General features: G+C 45.2%; 1 protein-coding gene across 2 annotated transcripts in view; it reads right to left on the bottom strand.

The window, feature by feature from the left end:
* PROSER2 (proline and serine rich 2) overlaps positions 1-18,446 on the bottom strand; it is a 31,501-nt gene extending 13,055 nt beyond the window's left edge. The window contains exons 1-2 of one of the 2 annotated variants that reach the window (XM_050936927.1): positions 18,363-18,446; positions 4,743-4,970 (exon numbers count right to left, since the gene is read on the bottom strand). In XM_050936927.1, the coding sequence (XP_050792884.1) occupies positions 4,743-4,877 (135 nt within the window). In that variant the 5' untranslated portion in view covers positions 4,878-4,970; positions 18,363-18,446. Of the gene's footprint in view, positions 1-4,742; positions 4,971-17,847; positions 17,935-18,362 lie in introns of those variants that run through there. The other variant, XM_050936926.1, reaches the window with a different exon arrangement.
* Positions 18,447-18,913: the final 467 nt, after the last annotated feature.

Genomic DNA, 18,913 nt, shown 5'->3' with positions numbered 1-18,913 from the left:
TGAAAAGTAGTCCAGGGCCTATTTTATCCCCTTAAACTGCTCAGCCTGGATTTAACTGCACTTGTTTCATCAGCTGTGTAAGAAGAGCTGACCAAGAACAGGAGTCCTTGCCCCAAGTGAAGCCCCAATTTAAAGCATGGGATTAGGAATTGAGATTCTTGAGAAGAACAGAGTATTTTAGTTTCCCCACCCTTTTAGAGCCATGCAAGTGATTCCATGCATGGAGAAGGCGCACTCATCTTTCACTCCACTGAGAATGTTTTAGCTGATCTGAATGTCAACCTTTGCTCAGACAAGGAGATATGTTTACACACTGGCAGAATGTCACTTTTCATGCTCAGACCTGTGTGCAAAACTTCCTTCCTTTAATGTGACTTTTTACAGTTCTAAAATAAATGGACACAGGCGAGATCACTTTTCAATTAAACTTAAGGGTTAGCATCACTAACCAAAATGTAAGTGTCCATTATTGGTTAGGCAAATTCCACTCCAAACACACAGCATGGATACAGGTACCATTAAAAATAGCTTTTTCTAGTCAACATAAGAGTCTTTAAAGAATGCATTGTATTTAAACAGATTAGATCAAAGTATTAACATGCAGACAGCTGCACCATATTTCCAAGCCTTCCTCTACTTAATATGCTAAAATGACAAGAGACTGCTGGCAAGAATTGGTTCTTACACATGGGCCTTGTATAGACCGAGAATTTAAGTCTTCCCCCCTCCCAAATGCTAGCAGTTGTACAGTTTCACAGTTGCAGCACTGGTGGAGGCAAAGTTTGCAGCTGTGTTTAAGCTACCACGTCAGCCAGACTGGCTCCGAGCAGCCAGCGTATGCTAGAGTTAGTTCAACTGTTTGCACATGCTATTGTTTTCCTGTGTTTGAGTTCCACAGAGATCTTGCATCCAAAGGTTGCACTTGCCAGCTGGATGGAGTTTAGACACCTAGAGATATGGAGGGCCCTTTCCTTGTAAGCAGCTGGCCGGGCGGGGGGAAGAGAATATCTCAAGCAAAACTTTCACTTCTTATCCTCTGAAGTCCTGCAGACAAAAGATACGTATAAAGGTTTCTAAGAACTTAATGATCTGTCTGCCTTGTAGTATCTAAAGATTGTGATGCCAGCTGAAGACAGCTATGGGTGACTGATAATTGTAGAGAGATGTTAAGATGTAGTGATGAAATGTTTTGATCGTGTGTGAATATTCACCATAAAGGAAGTCTAGCATGCTGTCAGTACTTCTCTTTCCCCTCCCCCCCAAAAAACCTCTACATCTTTACGAACACCACATGTAAGGTCAGTACTATTTGTCTTTGCTTCCTCATTGACAAAGTGAGGAAGCAAAGACATGCCAGTCACTTAAACTTCTTAAAGGCAGGGCCAGCTTTAGGCCAGTTCAACCAATTCCCCTGAATTGGGCCCTGCCTCTCAGAGGGCCCCATGCCCAAGCCCCAGTACTGCGTACGAGCAAGAGCCGGTGCGCTGTACCAGGGTGGCCCAGCTTCCCCAGGGGGCAATTTAAAGGGCCTAGGGCTCCCAGCAGGGGCTGGAGCCCCAGGCCCTTTAAATTGCCACCAGAGCCCCACTGCTGGAGCCCTGGGGTAGGGCTGTGGGGATCTGGGGGCTATTTAAAAAGTCCAGGGCTCCTGTTGCTTCTACTGCCCCAGCCCTTTAAATAGCTGCTGGAGCCTTGCCACTTCCCCAGGGCTCCCGCGGCTATTTAAAGGGCTGGGGCAGTAGAAGCAGGGGAGTCCTGGACCCTTTAAATAGCCCCCAGAGCCCTGGGGTAGCAGGAGGGCTCCAGCTGCTTCTGCCGCTCCGGTCCTTTAAATAGCCACAGGAACCCCACCGCTTCCCTCAGGGCTCCCTCAGCTATTTACAGGGCCTGGGTGGTGGAAGCAGGGGAGCCCCGGGCAGCTGCTGCTGCTGCTACCCCAGTGAAGGAGGGAGGAGGAGGGGACACTCACCATACAGGGTGGGCTGCACCACCTGTCTGCACCCCTTGCCCTGTCTCCAGCCAGCCCCTGCCGCACCCCCTGCCCTTCCCGCACCAGCCCCGTACCCCCCTGCCCTGTCTCCAGCCAATCCCTGCCAAAACCCGCTGCCTGAAGCCAGCCAGTCCCGCACTCCTCTGTCTCCAGCCCTGACAACCCCTGCTGCACCCCACTGCGGCCCTGCCTGAAGCTAGCCTGCCCACCCCACAAACCTGTCTCCAGCCAGCCCTGCACCCCTTGCCCTGCCTGCAGCCAGATCCTACCTCCAGCCAGCCCCATGTCCACTGGTGCCCTGCAGTTCCCAGGGCAGTAACCCTGCACACCTGCTTCAATGAGGGGGGCAGGGAACAGCTGGGACCCACACATGTGCACACACTAGAGTGACTAGACAGCAAGAGCGAAAAATCGGGACAGGGGTGTGTGTGTGTGTGTGTGTGGGGGTAATAGGATCCTATAAGACCAACCCAAAAATCAGGACATCTGATCACCCTAGCACACCCCCAGGGAGTGGCGGGGACCCACACATGTAAAACGGAGCTCATTTCTAGTTCAGGCCCATCTTTTTTAAAAAAAACTTTAGGTAGGGTTAACATACAGCTGTATTTTCCCGGACACGTCAGGCTAAATTTTAAAAATTCCTCCTGGGAAAATACGGACGTATGGTAACTCTATTGGTACCAAAAAAATATAAATTTTACATATATATGCACATACAAATACACACACACACAGTGCCACATCCCTTAAATCAGAACTTTTTATAGGGAACTGGTTGCTAAGAAATGAAAGGTTTTTTTTTTTTGTTTTTTTTTTTTAAGTCATCCCTGCCAGGGCCCCACCAAAAATGTTCGAATTGGGCCCCGCACTTCCTAAAGCCAGCCCTGCTTAAAGGCCACAAAAGGAATCCGCGTTGCCTGGGAGGAAGAGCATCACTTAAGGCAGTGGTGAGCAGCCTGTGGCCCATCATGATAATTTGCTGGCAGGCCACCTGACAGTTTGTTTACATTTGCACAGCCGCCCGGCTGTGGTTTGCCGTTCCCGGACAATGGGAGCTGCAGGAAGCTGCAACTTTTCCTTAGTTGCTAGCTGCTTTATCTGCTGTGCCAACCATTTAACATCTGTTTAATATTTATGTCATTTAAGAGACCTGTCACATTAGAATTAACCTTTCCTACTGCACATGGATAAAACAGCCACACAAAACCACACAGCACGGCCTGCAGAAAAGGCACTAATGTCTTCCTGAGCTTGGCCAGCTGAGAGGTGCATGACACCGGTGGAAGTCCTCCATCAATACCCAGCTTGTTATCCCTGCTGGGTTGGGTACAAAAAAAACTCCTCTTCTTGTTATATACAGGAAACACCACGACAGCAGAGGATTCTATCCCTATCATGTAAGCATATCGCATGCTGACGCCCACTTAGATGAAGTTTGTTCAAGAGGTGGCCCATGTCACTTCTTGACACTGAAGAGTAGACCAGTGACGATATGAACACCTATTGTGTTTCATTTCCCAAGAGCTGCCACTGATTTTGGGGGCCCAGCCTGAGACCTGCTGTTGTGGATGCTCAGTGCTTTTGAGATGCAGACATTGCCCGGGTCATTGCCTTCTCAGTGGCAGTGACTGCATCGCTGGCACGCAAGACCCCCCTTCAGGGAGACTAACCACATGGCCTCACCCTTTGTACCCAAGGCCCTGCTGCTGCCCCCACCCGCTGGAGCCCCAAGTGCCCACCACACCTCCTCTCCCCAACCGCCAGGTCGCACCCGGCGCCCAGCACACCTCCCCTACACCCTAACATCAGGCCGCCCCCCAGCACCAGGCCACCAGCCAGCTGGTCTCAGCATCTGCTGCCAGCTGGAGCGGAACTGAGCTCCTGCCAACTTGGGCACCGGCATGGGGGAAGAGGGTGCAGCATGGGTGGGGCCAGGGTTTGGCTTAAGGAAGGCTTAGCCTCCCCAGGCCTATTATACCTGCCACCCATGAATGACTCATTGACTCAAGTGTGAAAGGACCTCATCCCTTCCCTGGCCCCTCCTGTGACAATGCTTGAATAGTGAACAGTCTGAGTCATTCTAATTGGAGGATGCAAGTCTCACGTCTCTCACACTCAGCAATTACTCATGCACCATTTTAATGACCACACACATGCTATGTGAAGACAGCTATGTTTATGGTGATGTATTCATTACACACTAAATTATATTAAGTCTGAGTAGTACAGCCTTTATGCAGCTAGTGGCAACTAAGTGCCTAATCTAATAGGAAACAGAACACAGGAGATGTCTACAATCAAGCACTAAGTACCTTACTGATGGTTATTCTCAAAGCTGCCCTGCTTTAGGAAGAGGGTAAACATCTCCCATTTCTTTTGTTCAAAGGACATGTCTGGAAGAGTCAATTGTGATTCCAAATCTGTGGCAGTAAAATGAGTGTGAAAGGAACAGGGAAGTTTACAATGTGATCTCATCTATCAACGTAGTCTTGATTATTCCAGCTTTGTGAATGAAATAAAATAAGGTATTCCACCAAGCTATGGCCTGCGTCATAGGCAGAAAGGCCGACTAAAGGAGCAAAATGGTTACTTGTGGCCTTAAAATTTATGCAGCGCTATAATCAAAAGTCAGTAACACAGGACTCAAGTCAATTGAGCTTAACATTTTTTTTTTTTGTTAAATTTAAAAACTACATGATGCAAAGAAAGCAAAGGTAGGTTAGGTCACTTAGCTAGATTAAGCACTTACCAAGGTAAAATTTCTGCACCTAGAGTGGCTGCTTCGACTCTCCAAGCTCCCACTTCTTCCGAAGCTCTCAAATCCACACTTTGGTGAGATTTCAGATGCCATTTCTGAAAAGTCCAACATCAAATGTCTAGGCATCCCACTCCAAAGAAAGATCGTTCCAAAGCAAGTTGGTCAGGCAGCACAGAAAGTGGTCAATGCCTTATGTGGGGCTGCTCACCATGTTCATCTCTGAAAGCAGAAGAGAATTGTGGTGTTAGTTTAGGTTTGATTTTTAATCTATTTGAAGGGCAGAGAGGGTAAACAGTGAAGATCTCAAAGTCTATAATCACGAAAAAGTCTTTTAATCACTTTGCAGGAGACCAGGGCATATCTAATCTAAAAGGCGACTTTAAAATACATGGAATGGAGGGGCTACAGGTCCATCTCAGCGACTTCCGGATCAGATGGGCTCTGTTTATCAGTGTGGACATTACATAACTACCATACATAACTCAGTCTGGCATCTGACAATCAGGCTGGGTTTTCTATTCGTATTATCACACATCACTACTACTGGTCATAAGATTCTGCATGCCAAATTATTACACCTTCAGAGACCTCTGTGCAACCTCTTAACTGCCAATGGGCTTGATGGGAACAATTTTTTTTTTATTAAGACGCATAAGAGGAACGAAATCCAGTTCCATCTCATAGCTCTGCAGGGCTGACTCATTTGTCACTCATGTGAACAGATCCAATCTTGATTACATTCAAGGAACCCATCTGTGGAGTAAGCAGGCACCATTTTTATAGTCACATTTCAAAAAGTGAAATTGCACTTTAAACCTTAAAGCACCTCTGGTTCTAACTAATTTCATTCACTGTCATGCAGAAGGATGTTTATTCCTTTGGCGAACCCAGGCTTACTGGAATAAAAACCCCATACACAAGAATTTACTGGTGCACAAGAGCTTTCAAAATGATCACAGGTTTCAGTTCTGCAGTATCTGGCTGATAAGCATTAGAACGAGTTGTAATGCTTTGAAGGAACTTTACCCCTCTGCCTCAATATTTTCTTCAGTCCCAAACATTAAACTTGAAGATAAGAGCATTCTCTAGAGACAGCACTCACTAACAGCATGAGACACTTCCCCACCCTACTTACCCATCTCCTCTCAAACATATCTAATAGCATGATGATGTACTGAGAAGTAACACCACACACTTTTTGGATGCACCGTCTTTTTCCACCAGAACTTTTCCAGTCACAAGCAATATTTAAATATTCTGTAGAGTGGTAACAATTCCTCAGTACACTTGGATCATGGGCTGGTGTTTGGTGCCACCAACTATCATGTTTGGGACCGTTGAGAATGGTGTCCTACTATGCTGGACTCAGTACAAACATAGAATGAAACAGTCCCTGACCCAAAGAACTTACAGTCTCATAGTTTGACTCCTTAGGGGCAAAACAATTGAGAGGTGGGGAGCCCTGTTTGCATTTCCAGTTCAACTGGATAATTTCCCCTCTCTCACCCCACCCCACCCTGGCTCTCGGAAACCACAAACTTTTTTTGCCTCAACCAGCTGATTGGCATGTCACATCAGTACAACAGCATCTATCAATATTCTGTAACAATTCCATTCTCCTGATCACTTCATCCTGGCAGTATGCTATGATATACTAAAGGTATGTACGAATGTTGTCTTAGCTATGCTGTCGCTCCAATATTTGTCTTCTGGAGAGACTCCCACACAATGTACCTAAGCTGTAATCCAGCAAATCCTAGGAGTACAATCCAAAGTAAACAGAGCAGTGGATTTCCACCTCACTGAACCAGGCTAGAATAGGAAAGAGCTGCTCTTACAAGCAACAATAAATCTAACAGTTATGATTTACTTTGGAGACTTTTTTTTTAAAGCTATCTATCCATAGGAGTGAACACTTCCTACTTGGCCCTCTTCTCATGCCCACCTCTTACCCAGGTGTTGCTGTAATTGCAAGAGTAAGTACATGCCCAGAATTACTGTTTCATACATGTATACTATGAAAACTATGACCAAAGGATATGAGGCAGGCACGTTTCTAACACTGCTGCAGTTGCCAGTGTTCTCATTTCTGCCTCTGCAGGCACCAGAGATATGCAATGGCAGGAGGATGTGAAATTCCAACAAGCAGCATGAAGGAAGTAATGGCACAGGATCCATTCCTGGATTCCTCAGCTCCATCTTCAGAGTAAGCACTGGGACATAGCACTAGACTGTTCACATGGCAGCAGCATTTGGTGAAAGGTAACACAATGGGTTAAAAGCCTGGCTCTGCTGAAGTCCATTGGGGAACTCCCACTGACTTCAACAGGACAAGGATTTAATCCTTTGGCTTTCAAGAGACACTGCTTACAAGCAAGGGAGGTTGTCAAAGGCACAAATGCCCAACTCTTACCACAACTTCACGGAAGTGGGAGGCTTACCTCCCATTTGTGCCTTTGAACATCTCCCTGTAACGTTCATGTAGGAGTCTTGGGTTGAATGTACTGAAGCATCACATTTGTTCCATCCGTTAACAGTGTCTTTCAGAGAGCCCCAGGTTTTTTTTGGTATCCTAACCTTAAAGCTTCTTGCTGAATTTCTCATCCCCCCCTCAATTTTCACAATGGTGCCCCATTGGTGACAAAAGGTCACCAAGTCCGTTGTCTATCTAGGAATTTACCTGGCTCACATCACCAGGGCGTCTCAACAAAGATAGCCTCCAGAAGTTTAAACAAACCTAACCTAACCAGGAGGAGGAGGGAGAACTATTTGACCCAAGAGCCCTGTCCTGCTCCCACTGAAGTCAACCGCAAAACCTCCAGGGGGTCCCGGACTGAGCCCTCAGTGAGGTATTCTTTGCACCTGAAAAAGAATACCCAGATCCAACACTAACAACAGTAGTGAGCAGCTTCACTTCCAACAACTCCATGTTATTCATCCTGCATTTCAGTCTCAGAAAGGCTTCATTGAGCTCAATAGCTGTTCACTGGAGAAGAAGTCGTCTTCACCCTTCTACCCAACATGTGTTATGGTAGCCATTATTCCTCTCTCTTGTAAGCCCTGTCTACCCTACAGATTTTGCTCATGTGAAGAAAGCTTGTGAGCCTGGTTTATCAGATGAACATATTCAACTGCTGATATCGACAGGGCAGGAGGGTTTTTTTTTTTTTTTTAAAGTTTCTTAGATTTGATCTTTTAGGCTATGTTTAACAGAATTATGGCCCAATCACACAGGGAGCCTAACCAGGGAATTAGAAGAGGTTCCTAACAGAGCAGAAAATGTAATTCAGACAGAGGTTTTTAGCAAAGCAATAATCCAAAATGGCAATTTATTGATAAATTTGGTGCTACATAGCTTTGGCCTAGGATAGAGGGCAGTGCAGGCAGGTATTGTGGAGGCACATGACTGGGACTCAGGAGACCTAGGTTCAACACTCAGCTCTACCACAGACTGTGTGTGATCTTGGACAAGTCATTTAGTCTCTCTGGGCCTCATATCCCCATCTGTAAAAGAAGGATAACACTGCTTTTCTCCCAACCTGGCCTCCACTGCATGCGTCTGTCTATTTAGAATTTATGCTTGTCAGGGCAGGGACTGTCTGCTGCTATGTGTTTGTACAGTGCCTAGCACCATGAGGACTGATCTCAACTGCGGCCTCCAAGCATTTCTGAGATACAAGTAGTATAATTTACAGACAAATTCCCTTCTTGGACTTGAATAATGCAAAAGTCTCAGGGTATGTCCAGATTACCCGCCAATATGGCGGGTAGCAATTGATTTTTCGGGGCTTGATCTATCGCATATCATCTAGATGCGATAGATCGATCCCTGAACGCGCTTCCGTCGACTCCCGAACTCCACCGGAGCGAACAGCAGTAGCGGAGTCGACACGGGGAGCCGTGGACGTCGATCCCGCGCCGTGAGGACCTGAGGTAAATCGATCTAAGATACTTCTTCGACTTCAGCTACGCTATTCATGTAGCTGAAGTTGCGTATCTTAGATCGATTTCGCCCCCCCCAGTGTAGACCAGCCCTCTGTGTCTTGGTACTCCCCCATCACCAGCAAGAGATAGAGATTTTATGACTTTACCCACCTCTATTCTAACCTCCTAATGAGCTTCAAAACATGCCCCCTCCCCCAATAGTATGGTCCAATAGGATTGTCAAGGTAACCAGACAGGTTCAAAATAAAATAAATCCTGAGGGGAGATGAAACAGCAGGTTAATAGGAAACTGCTCTTCTTGACCTTCAAAATGAATTAAAAATGGAAGCTTTTCACAACAGGATTTATTTCTTGTCTACCCAACACACTCATTATGCACATTACAGGTGTTTAAATGCAATGCTCATACTTGAATCAATCATGGTAGACTGTTCCCATCACTCAGTGGTCCAAATATTGCACTTTAGGCCAGGCAGCAGCAAAGTACATCTGAAAACACTGACAGTTTTCCTAAGAGCAAATTCCGAGTCCCCCCCAACAGTGCTCTAAATTTCACTTTAGGATTATTTGAAAGCCGCACAATTCTTACATTTAACTGCAACTAACCATGTTCAGTCAGTAGATGGGGATTTCATCAATATAGTATAACTGACACTGATAATTTTACCCTGAGTTCAATTTTAACGTTCCCAAGATGCATAGACTCAGAGAGACTACAGAAAATTGCTGTAGATTAAGGAGTTGTCCTTCATTCCAGGAAGTCAAATTTTTAGAGCCTGTGGACTCAGATTATTATTGTATTTTGTTTCATGTTTAGCAACCACAAGGTACAGAATTTTTATACTAGGGGAGCTAAGTGATGTACTAGGTAGCAAACCACAAAAGCAATTTTGTTTGAGAGCTTAATAGGCAAGATTGATCCTTCCAAAACAGAAAGCATCCAAATGTAGAGAGCACCATTCCACTTACATGACCAGCATGATATTGAAGAAAATATGGTCATGATTCTTGGAAAATTATTAAAATTTTAAAAAACAATGTTGCTGAACTGTCCCCCTCCCTGTATTATATATAAATATAATGTTTTGGAAATAAAGAAGCTGTAAGCTCTTTGCATCAACATTAAACTTCCCACCAAGTCAGGATAATATTCTAGACCCTGCAGAGTTCTAAGCCCAAACTCTGTTCCTATTCTTCAAGGAAAAAGAGCTCCCTATACAAATCATTTTAAGAGTAGAATTGGAATACACCAAAAACCCCACAATGTATTTCCAGTAAAACTATCTCGTGAAGAATGACAGCGAAGTCCCTGACCTGTATGTGTCCACACCACACGCCATTGAGCTCAATGGTACTTCTTCTATATGTACATGAATCGGTGCATGCAACGTTATGGCCTGAAGGCCTGATCTGCAGCCCAGTGAAATTAATGAAAAAAGACTCCCATTTGCTTCAATGGGCTTTGGATCAGCCCCTTAGGGTAGGCTGCGGTTGAAGGCTATCAAAACAAACCTACTCTCAAAGTCTGGACAAGGTTTGGCCAGGCAGCACGACAAAACCAAATCATTTTATGACCTGGTTCAGTCACAGCCATGTTTAAATCAGAAAAGTGCATGCTTGCTTTGATGATGTGGCTGGGTCTATGCACAGGGATGGAAGATACATACCAACTGTGGTTGCCTTCTTTAGCTCCTTTGGTATCTGCACAAGAGATTAAATCCTTGAACTTTAGAAGAACATACTCTCCTACTCTGGTGATAATATGAACAAGGAGACAGGCATCCTGGATAAAGGTAAAGAGAAAACAGCAATAGCATCTGGGCAGAACAAAAGTTATCGCCACATCTACGGGGACATGTAGGATAAGGAAGTGTTAATTTAGGCCTTCTCTACATTAGGAAAAAGGTGTAACGCCCACTGGGGTGCTGAAACAATTTTAATAATGGAGGTGCTGGAAACCATTGAACCAAACTGTAAACCCTGGACGTGATGGAATCCATGTCAGAATAGGAGGTGTAGCACCACCCCCAGTTCTAGCACCACCCCCACTTCCAGCACCTATGCTAACACCACACAATAATTGACGTGTTTTAATCCTAGCAGAGACAGGGCAAGTTCTAGAATCACTTCAATTTAGCTGCCCCTTTTTCCCCAGGGTTCACCATGACCAGCTACACCAATGGAAAACTAAAACTTGCCCTACCTATGCTAGGATTTTAAACTGTGTTAGGTGTGTGTTTTGAACATGGTAGGATGTGTCTACACTAAGAAAAAGCTAACTCAGTTCAAGTAACATGTTTTATACAACTTGGCACCAAGTGGAGACAGGGATAAGTTGTGTTTAAACACAGGTTACCTCAACCAGGTAAGTTTTAAAAGCATGACTATGGGCAGACTATGTGCAAAATAGTGTTTAACTTCATCCTAGTTAAAAGTGCATTAATGCAAATATTTAAGGGCCACGGTCTCATTGTTCACATAGACAAGCAAGCTAGGATGTGTGTCTACCTCGCACTTGTCTGCTGCTTAAATTAGAGCACTTTGATCTTGTCCTCTTTGAAATGGGACTATCTCAAAGTGCTTTAATAAACCATTAATGCAGTTCAGCAGGGTCCAACTGGACAGACTGTAGCTGGTTAGCGCAAGGTAGTGTCACACCCTGGTTTGCCACAATCTCATTGTTAGGGCTGGTCTACAATACATTTTTCCACCTGCACTGGAAAAGGGCGCTTAACCTAATTTTGGTCAGCCCCTTAGACAGGGTCCAATCAGATTATAACCAAGTAACCAAGAAATGCTCTAACCTACATACTATGGGGAATGCTGCTTCCTAAATACTCAAAGACAGACAGAAGTGGTAGTGCATAGCTTTTTATTAAAAATGCTCTTCTATCATGGCATGATCCCACCCACACAAACCAGGTGAGCAGTGTATTTGGCCAAAACACTGTTTTACCTGTTCTAAAAACACAGCTGTTAGGATATAAGCTTAGGGTTGGTATACAGTGAAAACTAATAGCAGCCTAGCTGTGTCAGTCATTGGTATAAAAAAAACCATGCCCCCTAATGACACAGCTATGCTGACAACCCCCCCCCCCCCCCAGCACAGATGCAGCTGTGCAGACAAAAGTGTTTCTGTCAGTGTAGCTAACATTTGGGGAGATTGTGTTCATGCACTGGCAGAAAAAACCTCCTTCTGTTGGCACACATTGCATCTACATTAGATGGCTATGCCGGTATAGGCTCTGTGGCATAGACATAGCTTTAGACTGCAAGATCTCCCAGGGCAGAAGCCATATGCGTTCCATCTCCCACCAGAGTAGATAATCCACCTACCCAAGAAGTGCTAGGTAGGAAGAATTCTTCTATTGACCTAGCACTGTCTACACCAGAGATTAGGTCAATTTAATGACACTGCTCAGGAGTCTGAAAAATCCATACCTCTGAGCAATGTGGTTGGGTCAACCTAACTTTAACTGTAGACCAGGCCTTTCACTTAACTCAACGTCATTTCTGTCCGCCGTTAGCGTGATGACTTTTGAACACTGCATCCGAGACACTTAAAAAAAATTATATATCAAATCACAGGGAACATTCTAGGCATCAATGACCAGAACACTGATTTCCCCCACCAAATAATAAAACAAGGGAAAATGGGAGATAGATCCCATCATCCAGTAAGCACAGTCACAGCTTCAATCATCCCTTCAATTGTCTATAGATCAAACAACTGGTTGATGGCATCCATTAATGCCTTCCAGCAAAATACCTTTACCTCATTTATGTTCATTCTCCCAGCAGAGAACAACATGTTGATCTCTTGAATGGCTTCTCTCCCAGACAGAGGAGAGACATAATGATGGGTGGGCTGAAGGAAGAATGGATGGAACCGGAACGGGGTATGCACATAGCACCTGGTGTGGAGGAATGTGGAGAAAGGGAGACAGGCAGAGCCCCTGGCATGGAGGGAACAGGGGTAAGGAGGAATGGGATGCACAGAGAACCTCTGGCAGTGGGAGACTGAGGGGTGTGTGTGTGTGTGTGTCCATCTCACACAGAGTCTCTGGCAGAGGGAGTTTTTGGGAATCCCAGAAATACAGGGTGATGGGAAGGTGGCACACAGGAAGCTTGCGGGGGGGGTGGGTGGGTAGAAAGATGCAAGGATCCTTTGGTGTGTGCTATGAGCTTGGTGTACAGAAGCAATAAAGCGTGTGACCCCCTTAGTACAAGAACCTAGAATAATGGAGCTCTTCTGATCCTGATTGAAAACTCTGGGTGTTACTGCGATACACTTAACAGCAGTACCAACCTCAAGTATTCCAATCAAGAACCAGGCCCCCCAATTAGTGACATTTTAAAATAAAATACATTAAGTTTTTGGTTTCTGAGCCATTAAGATGCATTCAGGTCACATTTTTAAGTTTTTTCTGCAACGAGTGCTGGAAACCTCTTATTTTTGTAAATGAAAGCTGAGATTCTCACATAATCACACTCATCTCCACGCTGGGCTTCAGAAACACCAAGGATCATGAGATTTGTGATTAAAAAAATAAAATAAAGTCACAGGCGTTGACAATGCTACAATAATTAATCCTGTGTACATAAGGCCCTAAAACAGCCAGGCAAGTGAAGCAACAGTTCAGAAAAGCACTTAATGCATGTGCTTGAATCCAATTGACTTCACAGGGAATTCAAGCATGTGTTCTAGTGCTTTGCTGAAAGCAGAGCCTAACTTAAATGGAGAAAGGAGCCTAATTTAAAAAAAAGGAACTGTTAATTTGTGCTTGCCTCTAACATACCTCTCCAAACAATAGTTAACTTCAATGTGTACAATACTTTGTCTTGCTTTGTTTAATATTGATGGTCAAGGTTACATCTTTGACCAAATTAATCTCTCAGTTTCAGGATGTTTTAAAAATAAATAAATAAATAAAAAGAGCCAGCTCAATGTGGTCTTCATTTCTTAACTGGTCTTTCTGGATTTTCAAGAGCAGGCTATTTTTTGTTGTTGTTGAAAGAACACACTTTTGAAAATATTCACCAAACAATAGGAGATTGTTAAGCTACCTAGTTCTAAGGCAAGGTAACCGAACCACTGCCAAGATGAGAAACCTTTACTGCATTCCATGTGATTAGGGTTTTGGAACTATCGCCCCAAGACCCTCAGGTAAGCGAGCTGTTCACAACGCAGTAAAATTCTGGTTACAGACTTAATCCTCACTTCAGCAGGAGTCCAGGGTGCTCGGCATCTTCTAAGATTAGGTACAGGTTCAAGAGAACTGATCAGAACAATGTTGAGAAGCAAGTTGGTTGGAGTCTTTGCCTTACCACTTGTGAATAACTGCCGCCGTAACTTACAGAATCAATATGTTTTAGCCACATCATGCCATAAGAAAGCAACTTTATCTACCCTAAGACAAATAAAACAATCGGGAAAGGCCTAGATGCAACATACCAGGTTAAACAACCAGAGAAAGATTTCTAAATAGTGCTGTTAGCTCCCATGTGTTTGCAGAAATAAAGCCCCTCCCCACCCCACCTAAAAATAAAACCTCAGCCAGTGACAAGTAGTCACTTTTCTTCAGATTAACTTCTTACAGGAGGATAAGGATAAGGCTCTCACTACTCAGCTATGGTTGAGATTTGATGGCCTGCGACTACTTAAGGAAGAACTAGATACAACACCAATGGCTGTCTAGACTTATTTTATATTAGGTATTAAATATACGCCATAGAACTGACGTCTCCCAAGATTTTAAACATTCTTATGCAAACTTCCAGGAGGGGAATTTTAGAAGACTTTCAAAGTAAATTAAGTTTGCATTTCTCCTCTTGATAACTTGGTGCTTAGTAGAGTCACTTATGCTTTGGAACTGCATAGAATACAGACAAGGTACAAGTTTTTCTTTAAATTAGCTGGCTTCTGTCTTGTTACAAGTGTAAAATCACACAGGGTTCCATAACTTTGATCCCACTACTGTACAGATCACAGACGAATAGTTTTCTACCATACTTAGGAAGGCATGAGAATTTTTGTCCCCAACATCCATGCAGCCCACTACAGCATCACTATGTCACAGTCTAGCAAGGGAGTTTACGATCTCTTGTGAATGTTGCAACTTAGCAAGGAGGATGTAGGAAGAGATGTGCAGTGCAAAGTCAGAGTGCTTTGCCTCAGAAAGAGCTACAGTAAGTGGCAGGAGACATGCAAAGGGTGATCTGGCTGAGGCAACAGGCTGTGTTAAGGATTTGTTCCTGTTTTATGAGCTTTTCTGCCATAAGGATCAGGGATTAAGGAGAAGATGTCACAGAAGTTACAGATTCCATGACTTACAGAGACCTCAGTGACAGTTTCTGCTTCATTCCCAGAGTGGTACAGAAGGAGCTCTTTGCCACTACAGGTGGCAGGGGACCCTTGCAGCTCCCAGCTGCCGTCTCCAGAGCCCTGAGCCCCCAGAGAAGGCAGGGAGACCCCCAGAGCCCCGACCGCCTGAGGACAGCCAGTGCTGGCTCCCCTCCTTCCATGCAGCAGGGTTCGGGCTCTCAACATCCCTCCCACCCCCAGGCTTCAGTTATCCCCTATCAAGTCCTTCCCCCACCATTATTTTCGCTAAGAAGTCAGACAGCTCATGGGCTTCAGTGAATTTTTGTTTATTGTTCGTGACCCACTTGACTTTTACTAAAAATTGCCATGACAAAAATCTTAACTGTAGTGATTTTCTAAGCAATACACAACCTACCTGGGAGGGGATGGCTGAAGCCAGTGGTAAACAAGAACTCCAAATTGTCAAATGCATTCTGTTAACAGAATAGTTCTGGTAGAATGTGATGTTGCAGCTGGCTTCTTAAGGCTCCCTTCTATTGACATTTATTCACATGCTCCTCATCATCAGATGGACACTGTCAGCTTGAAATAGTCCACTTAAAAAAAGGTTTCAGATAACTACACCCACCCAGTTCCCCACACTGCTTGCATTCCTGGTTAATATTTTCTCCACAGCACTCCCACAAGCAAGAAGGGAAAAAAACCACACTGACTATACAGGGAGAACAGAGAAACCGACTATTCAGAGATACAAAGAAAGAATCCCCCTCTCCACCCAAATTTCAAATGTTACTTATAATGCTAGTCAGTACAGCACCTCAACCCTAATTTAGAATTGTTGTCCCTGTACGCTTAGTTGTGAAGAATACAAATCAGACACTTGCTTCTTTTATCTCGAAATCTCTATTCTATTACTGAACAGTGATCTAAACCTAGTATTGGTTTCAGAGTCATCTGTGTGCAATAAAGACATTTTCACAAGCGTTTTGACTACTAACGTTCCATTTTACATAACAAGAAGATTTGCGAAATGACTATTCTATATAGAAATTGCCGAATCTATAAAGTAGCACCCATCTGCAGAGCTGCATTAGCCAGGGATCTGTACAAGAGCCTTAAAATAATGCCGTTTAATAGACTAAGCCAGAAAATACACAAGCTGTTAAGACCAAGACTTATTCTTTCTTAGGTAGGGTTGGGGAAAAAGAAAAAGAAAAAAAGTCTTCCCTTCAGTTTCCATTCCTTGCACAAAAAAAGCTGCAATGCATTTTTGGTACCTAACTGCTATTGCTTTGCAACTGAGAGAGAAAAAACCCCAAAAAATAAAAGTGAAGAATTTGATCTTGAGCAAGTCACTTCACCTTTCTCTGCCTCAGTTTCCATTTTCAGCTGTCTCATCTATTTAGACTGTAAGTTGTTAGTATATGTCCAGCACCTAGCACAGCAAGGCTCTGATCTCAGTTCTGGCTTCTAGGTGCGATATAAATGAAAAATAATATAAGATAATTGCATGTCTGCAATGGACTTCTTAAATACTTGTTAGAAACCAGAAGTTGTGGTTTCTACAACAAACCCAACCACAAATAAATGGCTTTTCATCTTCCTGATATTAACACAGCTTTAGAGCAGTGCGATGAATACATGAATGCCACTTAGCTTTCCCACATCATTTCCCTCCTGCATGCAAGCACCCACTTCACTTGTATCTTCGCCTTGTTGTTAGGCTCACTCATCCCTCCACCTCTATGGCTAATGCTATTGCACTGAATCACACAGACCTGTTTTGAGCAAGTTCAGAAGACAGGATATTTAAAACCCCAACCACCACTTATTACAGCCTTGTCTATACTAATACTTGCCAGTGATGCTGCCCCTCCTGGGTGGGAAATTTTTCAATACCAAAAAATATTATTAATTAAAAAAGCATGCAAGCTGTTAGACCCAGCCTTTGAGAGACAGGGAAGCACTTTGAGGATTTTCGGATACAAAAGGGCTCTACAAAGATCATTACTCAAGCAGAATACATAGCACATGAGCTGGTCCTCCTGCCTATGGTAGCGGCACCTCAATAGCTACATTTCTTAATCCCCCCACCCCAGCTCATCAGCGATAAACAAACAAACAGCATCATAAACGGAGCCTCCTAGTAGATAGGAGGAAAAAAAACGTGTTTGCAAAGGGTAGCCAGGCGCCTGGCTTTGGACAGCCGCAGCCTAAGAGGTGGTGCTTAAATAATCTTGGGCTGGTTTCCTATGAAACCTGCCTGGGGTGGAGCAAAGGCAAAGCTCTCCGCGCTGAAAGTCCAAAGCAGGGGAGAACTACAGGAGCTCCCCCATACAGGGTAGTGGGTCAATCTAACATAGCCTATTCTCTGCAGTTTTACACACGGGAGGAGGCCCATCGCCTGGCAGGGGGGTTAGTCAGTGTTAGGTACAACGAAGCCACTTGGTACCACCTGTTACCTCCACGGGCTCCCAAAGCACCTGGGTCAGCGACACCTTAACGCCCAAGCGAGGAGGCGGTGGGGGAAGAGGAAGCAGATTCAGGGCAGGGAGGTTTTCAGCTGAGATTCGGGATGAAATGGGAGGGGTGACGAGGCAGGGACACGGGGAGGCTGCTGGGCACACGGGGACCTTTATCCGCACAGCCCTGCGGGAGGCCCGGAGCAGAGCCGCTCACCATCCCGTCTTACTAGCTACAGACAGCGCCGAGCACCCAGCTCGGACCTGCCAGCCCCCCAGTCCCGCTCGGACACAAGATAGCCCGTCCCTCCCCGCAGCCCGGCCACGCTCCTGCCCCGGCCAGCGCCCGCCCGCTCTCACTCACCTGGCCGGCCCGACCCGGTCTAGCCCGCTCCGTCCGCCAGCGCCGAGAGCCGAGCAGGTGCAGGCGCCTCGCGCTGACTTGGGAGCCCTCCCGGCTGCAGTGACTCCCCCTCGGGCAGGGGCAAGGACGCCCAGCAGCAGCCACTGAGCTCATGCGCACTGGTCCGACCCACGCCCCCCTCCGCCCAGCTGGCGTTTAAAGGGGCAGTTCTCTGCCCGGGGCTGGCCGGCTGGGGTGGAGTCCGTTCCCTTCCCCCTCGCTCCCCAGGTATTGCCGTGCCCAAGCTTTTCCCCAGCGCGCTGGGCAGCGGCGCTCCACCTTTCCAGACTAGTTTACCCCTTTGAGGCACCTGATCTGTCTTGCCTACCTCCACCTTTCACCTGACTTAAAAACGACTTGTTACACAAGCGGACATACAAATACAAAAGTGTCACAGCACTGAACAGTTGTTGACTTTCTCATTTTAACCACATCATTATAATATAAATCATTTGGAATAGAAAGATCATACTTACATTTCAGTGGGTAGTATGTAGAGCAGGATAAACTAGTCCTTGTCTGTACGAAATTTTAGTTTGTACTGACTTCGCTAGTGGTTTTTTTGTAGCCTGTTGTAAAACTAGGTAAATCCCTAGATGAGTTGATGTGCTCCCTGGAAGACCCCTGAGTACCCCCAGGGGTATGCGTACCCCTGGTTGAGAGCCACTGAGGTGAAGAATAGAATCGGTATTGCAACAATGCTCTCTCTGCAATACAGTAACACCCTGGTAAGCAGAGAGCTCCGATGACTGGTTTGTGGTGTAATGTCTCTTTAAACACAAGCCCTCTGTTGCACAGCTGGTTTGGTTTCTGATACTGAGCTGGCAGAGATTTGTAAACCTGTTAAAACATCCCAAACAAAGACATAAAAGGGGGTGGAGAGGAAGAGATGTGCCTAATAGTTTGTCATGCAGCAGAGTGAGAGTTTGCCAGCTCTCATGGCTCATCCTGAACTTATTGGGTTAAGTTTTTAAAGCAAGGATCATGTGCAGATCAAAAACGCTGTATGGCACCTTCCAACCCAGGG

Source organism: Gopherus flavomarginatus, chromosome 1, assembly GCF_025201925.1.
Source record: "Gopherus flavomarginatus isolate rGopFla2 chromosome 1, rGopFla2.mat.asm, whole genome shotgun sequence".
Taxonomy (NCBI): Eukaryota; Metazoa; Chordata; order Testudines; family Testudinidae; genus Gopherus; species Gopherus flavomarginatus.
This window is presented reverse-complemented; position numbering and strand designations above follow the sequence as displayed.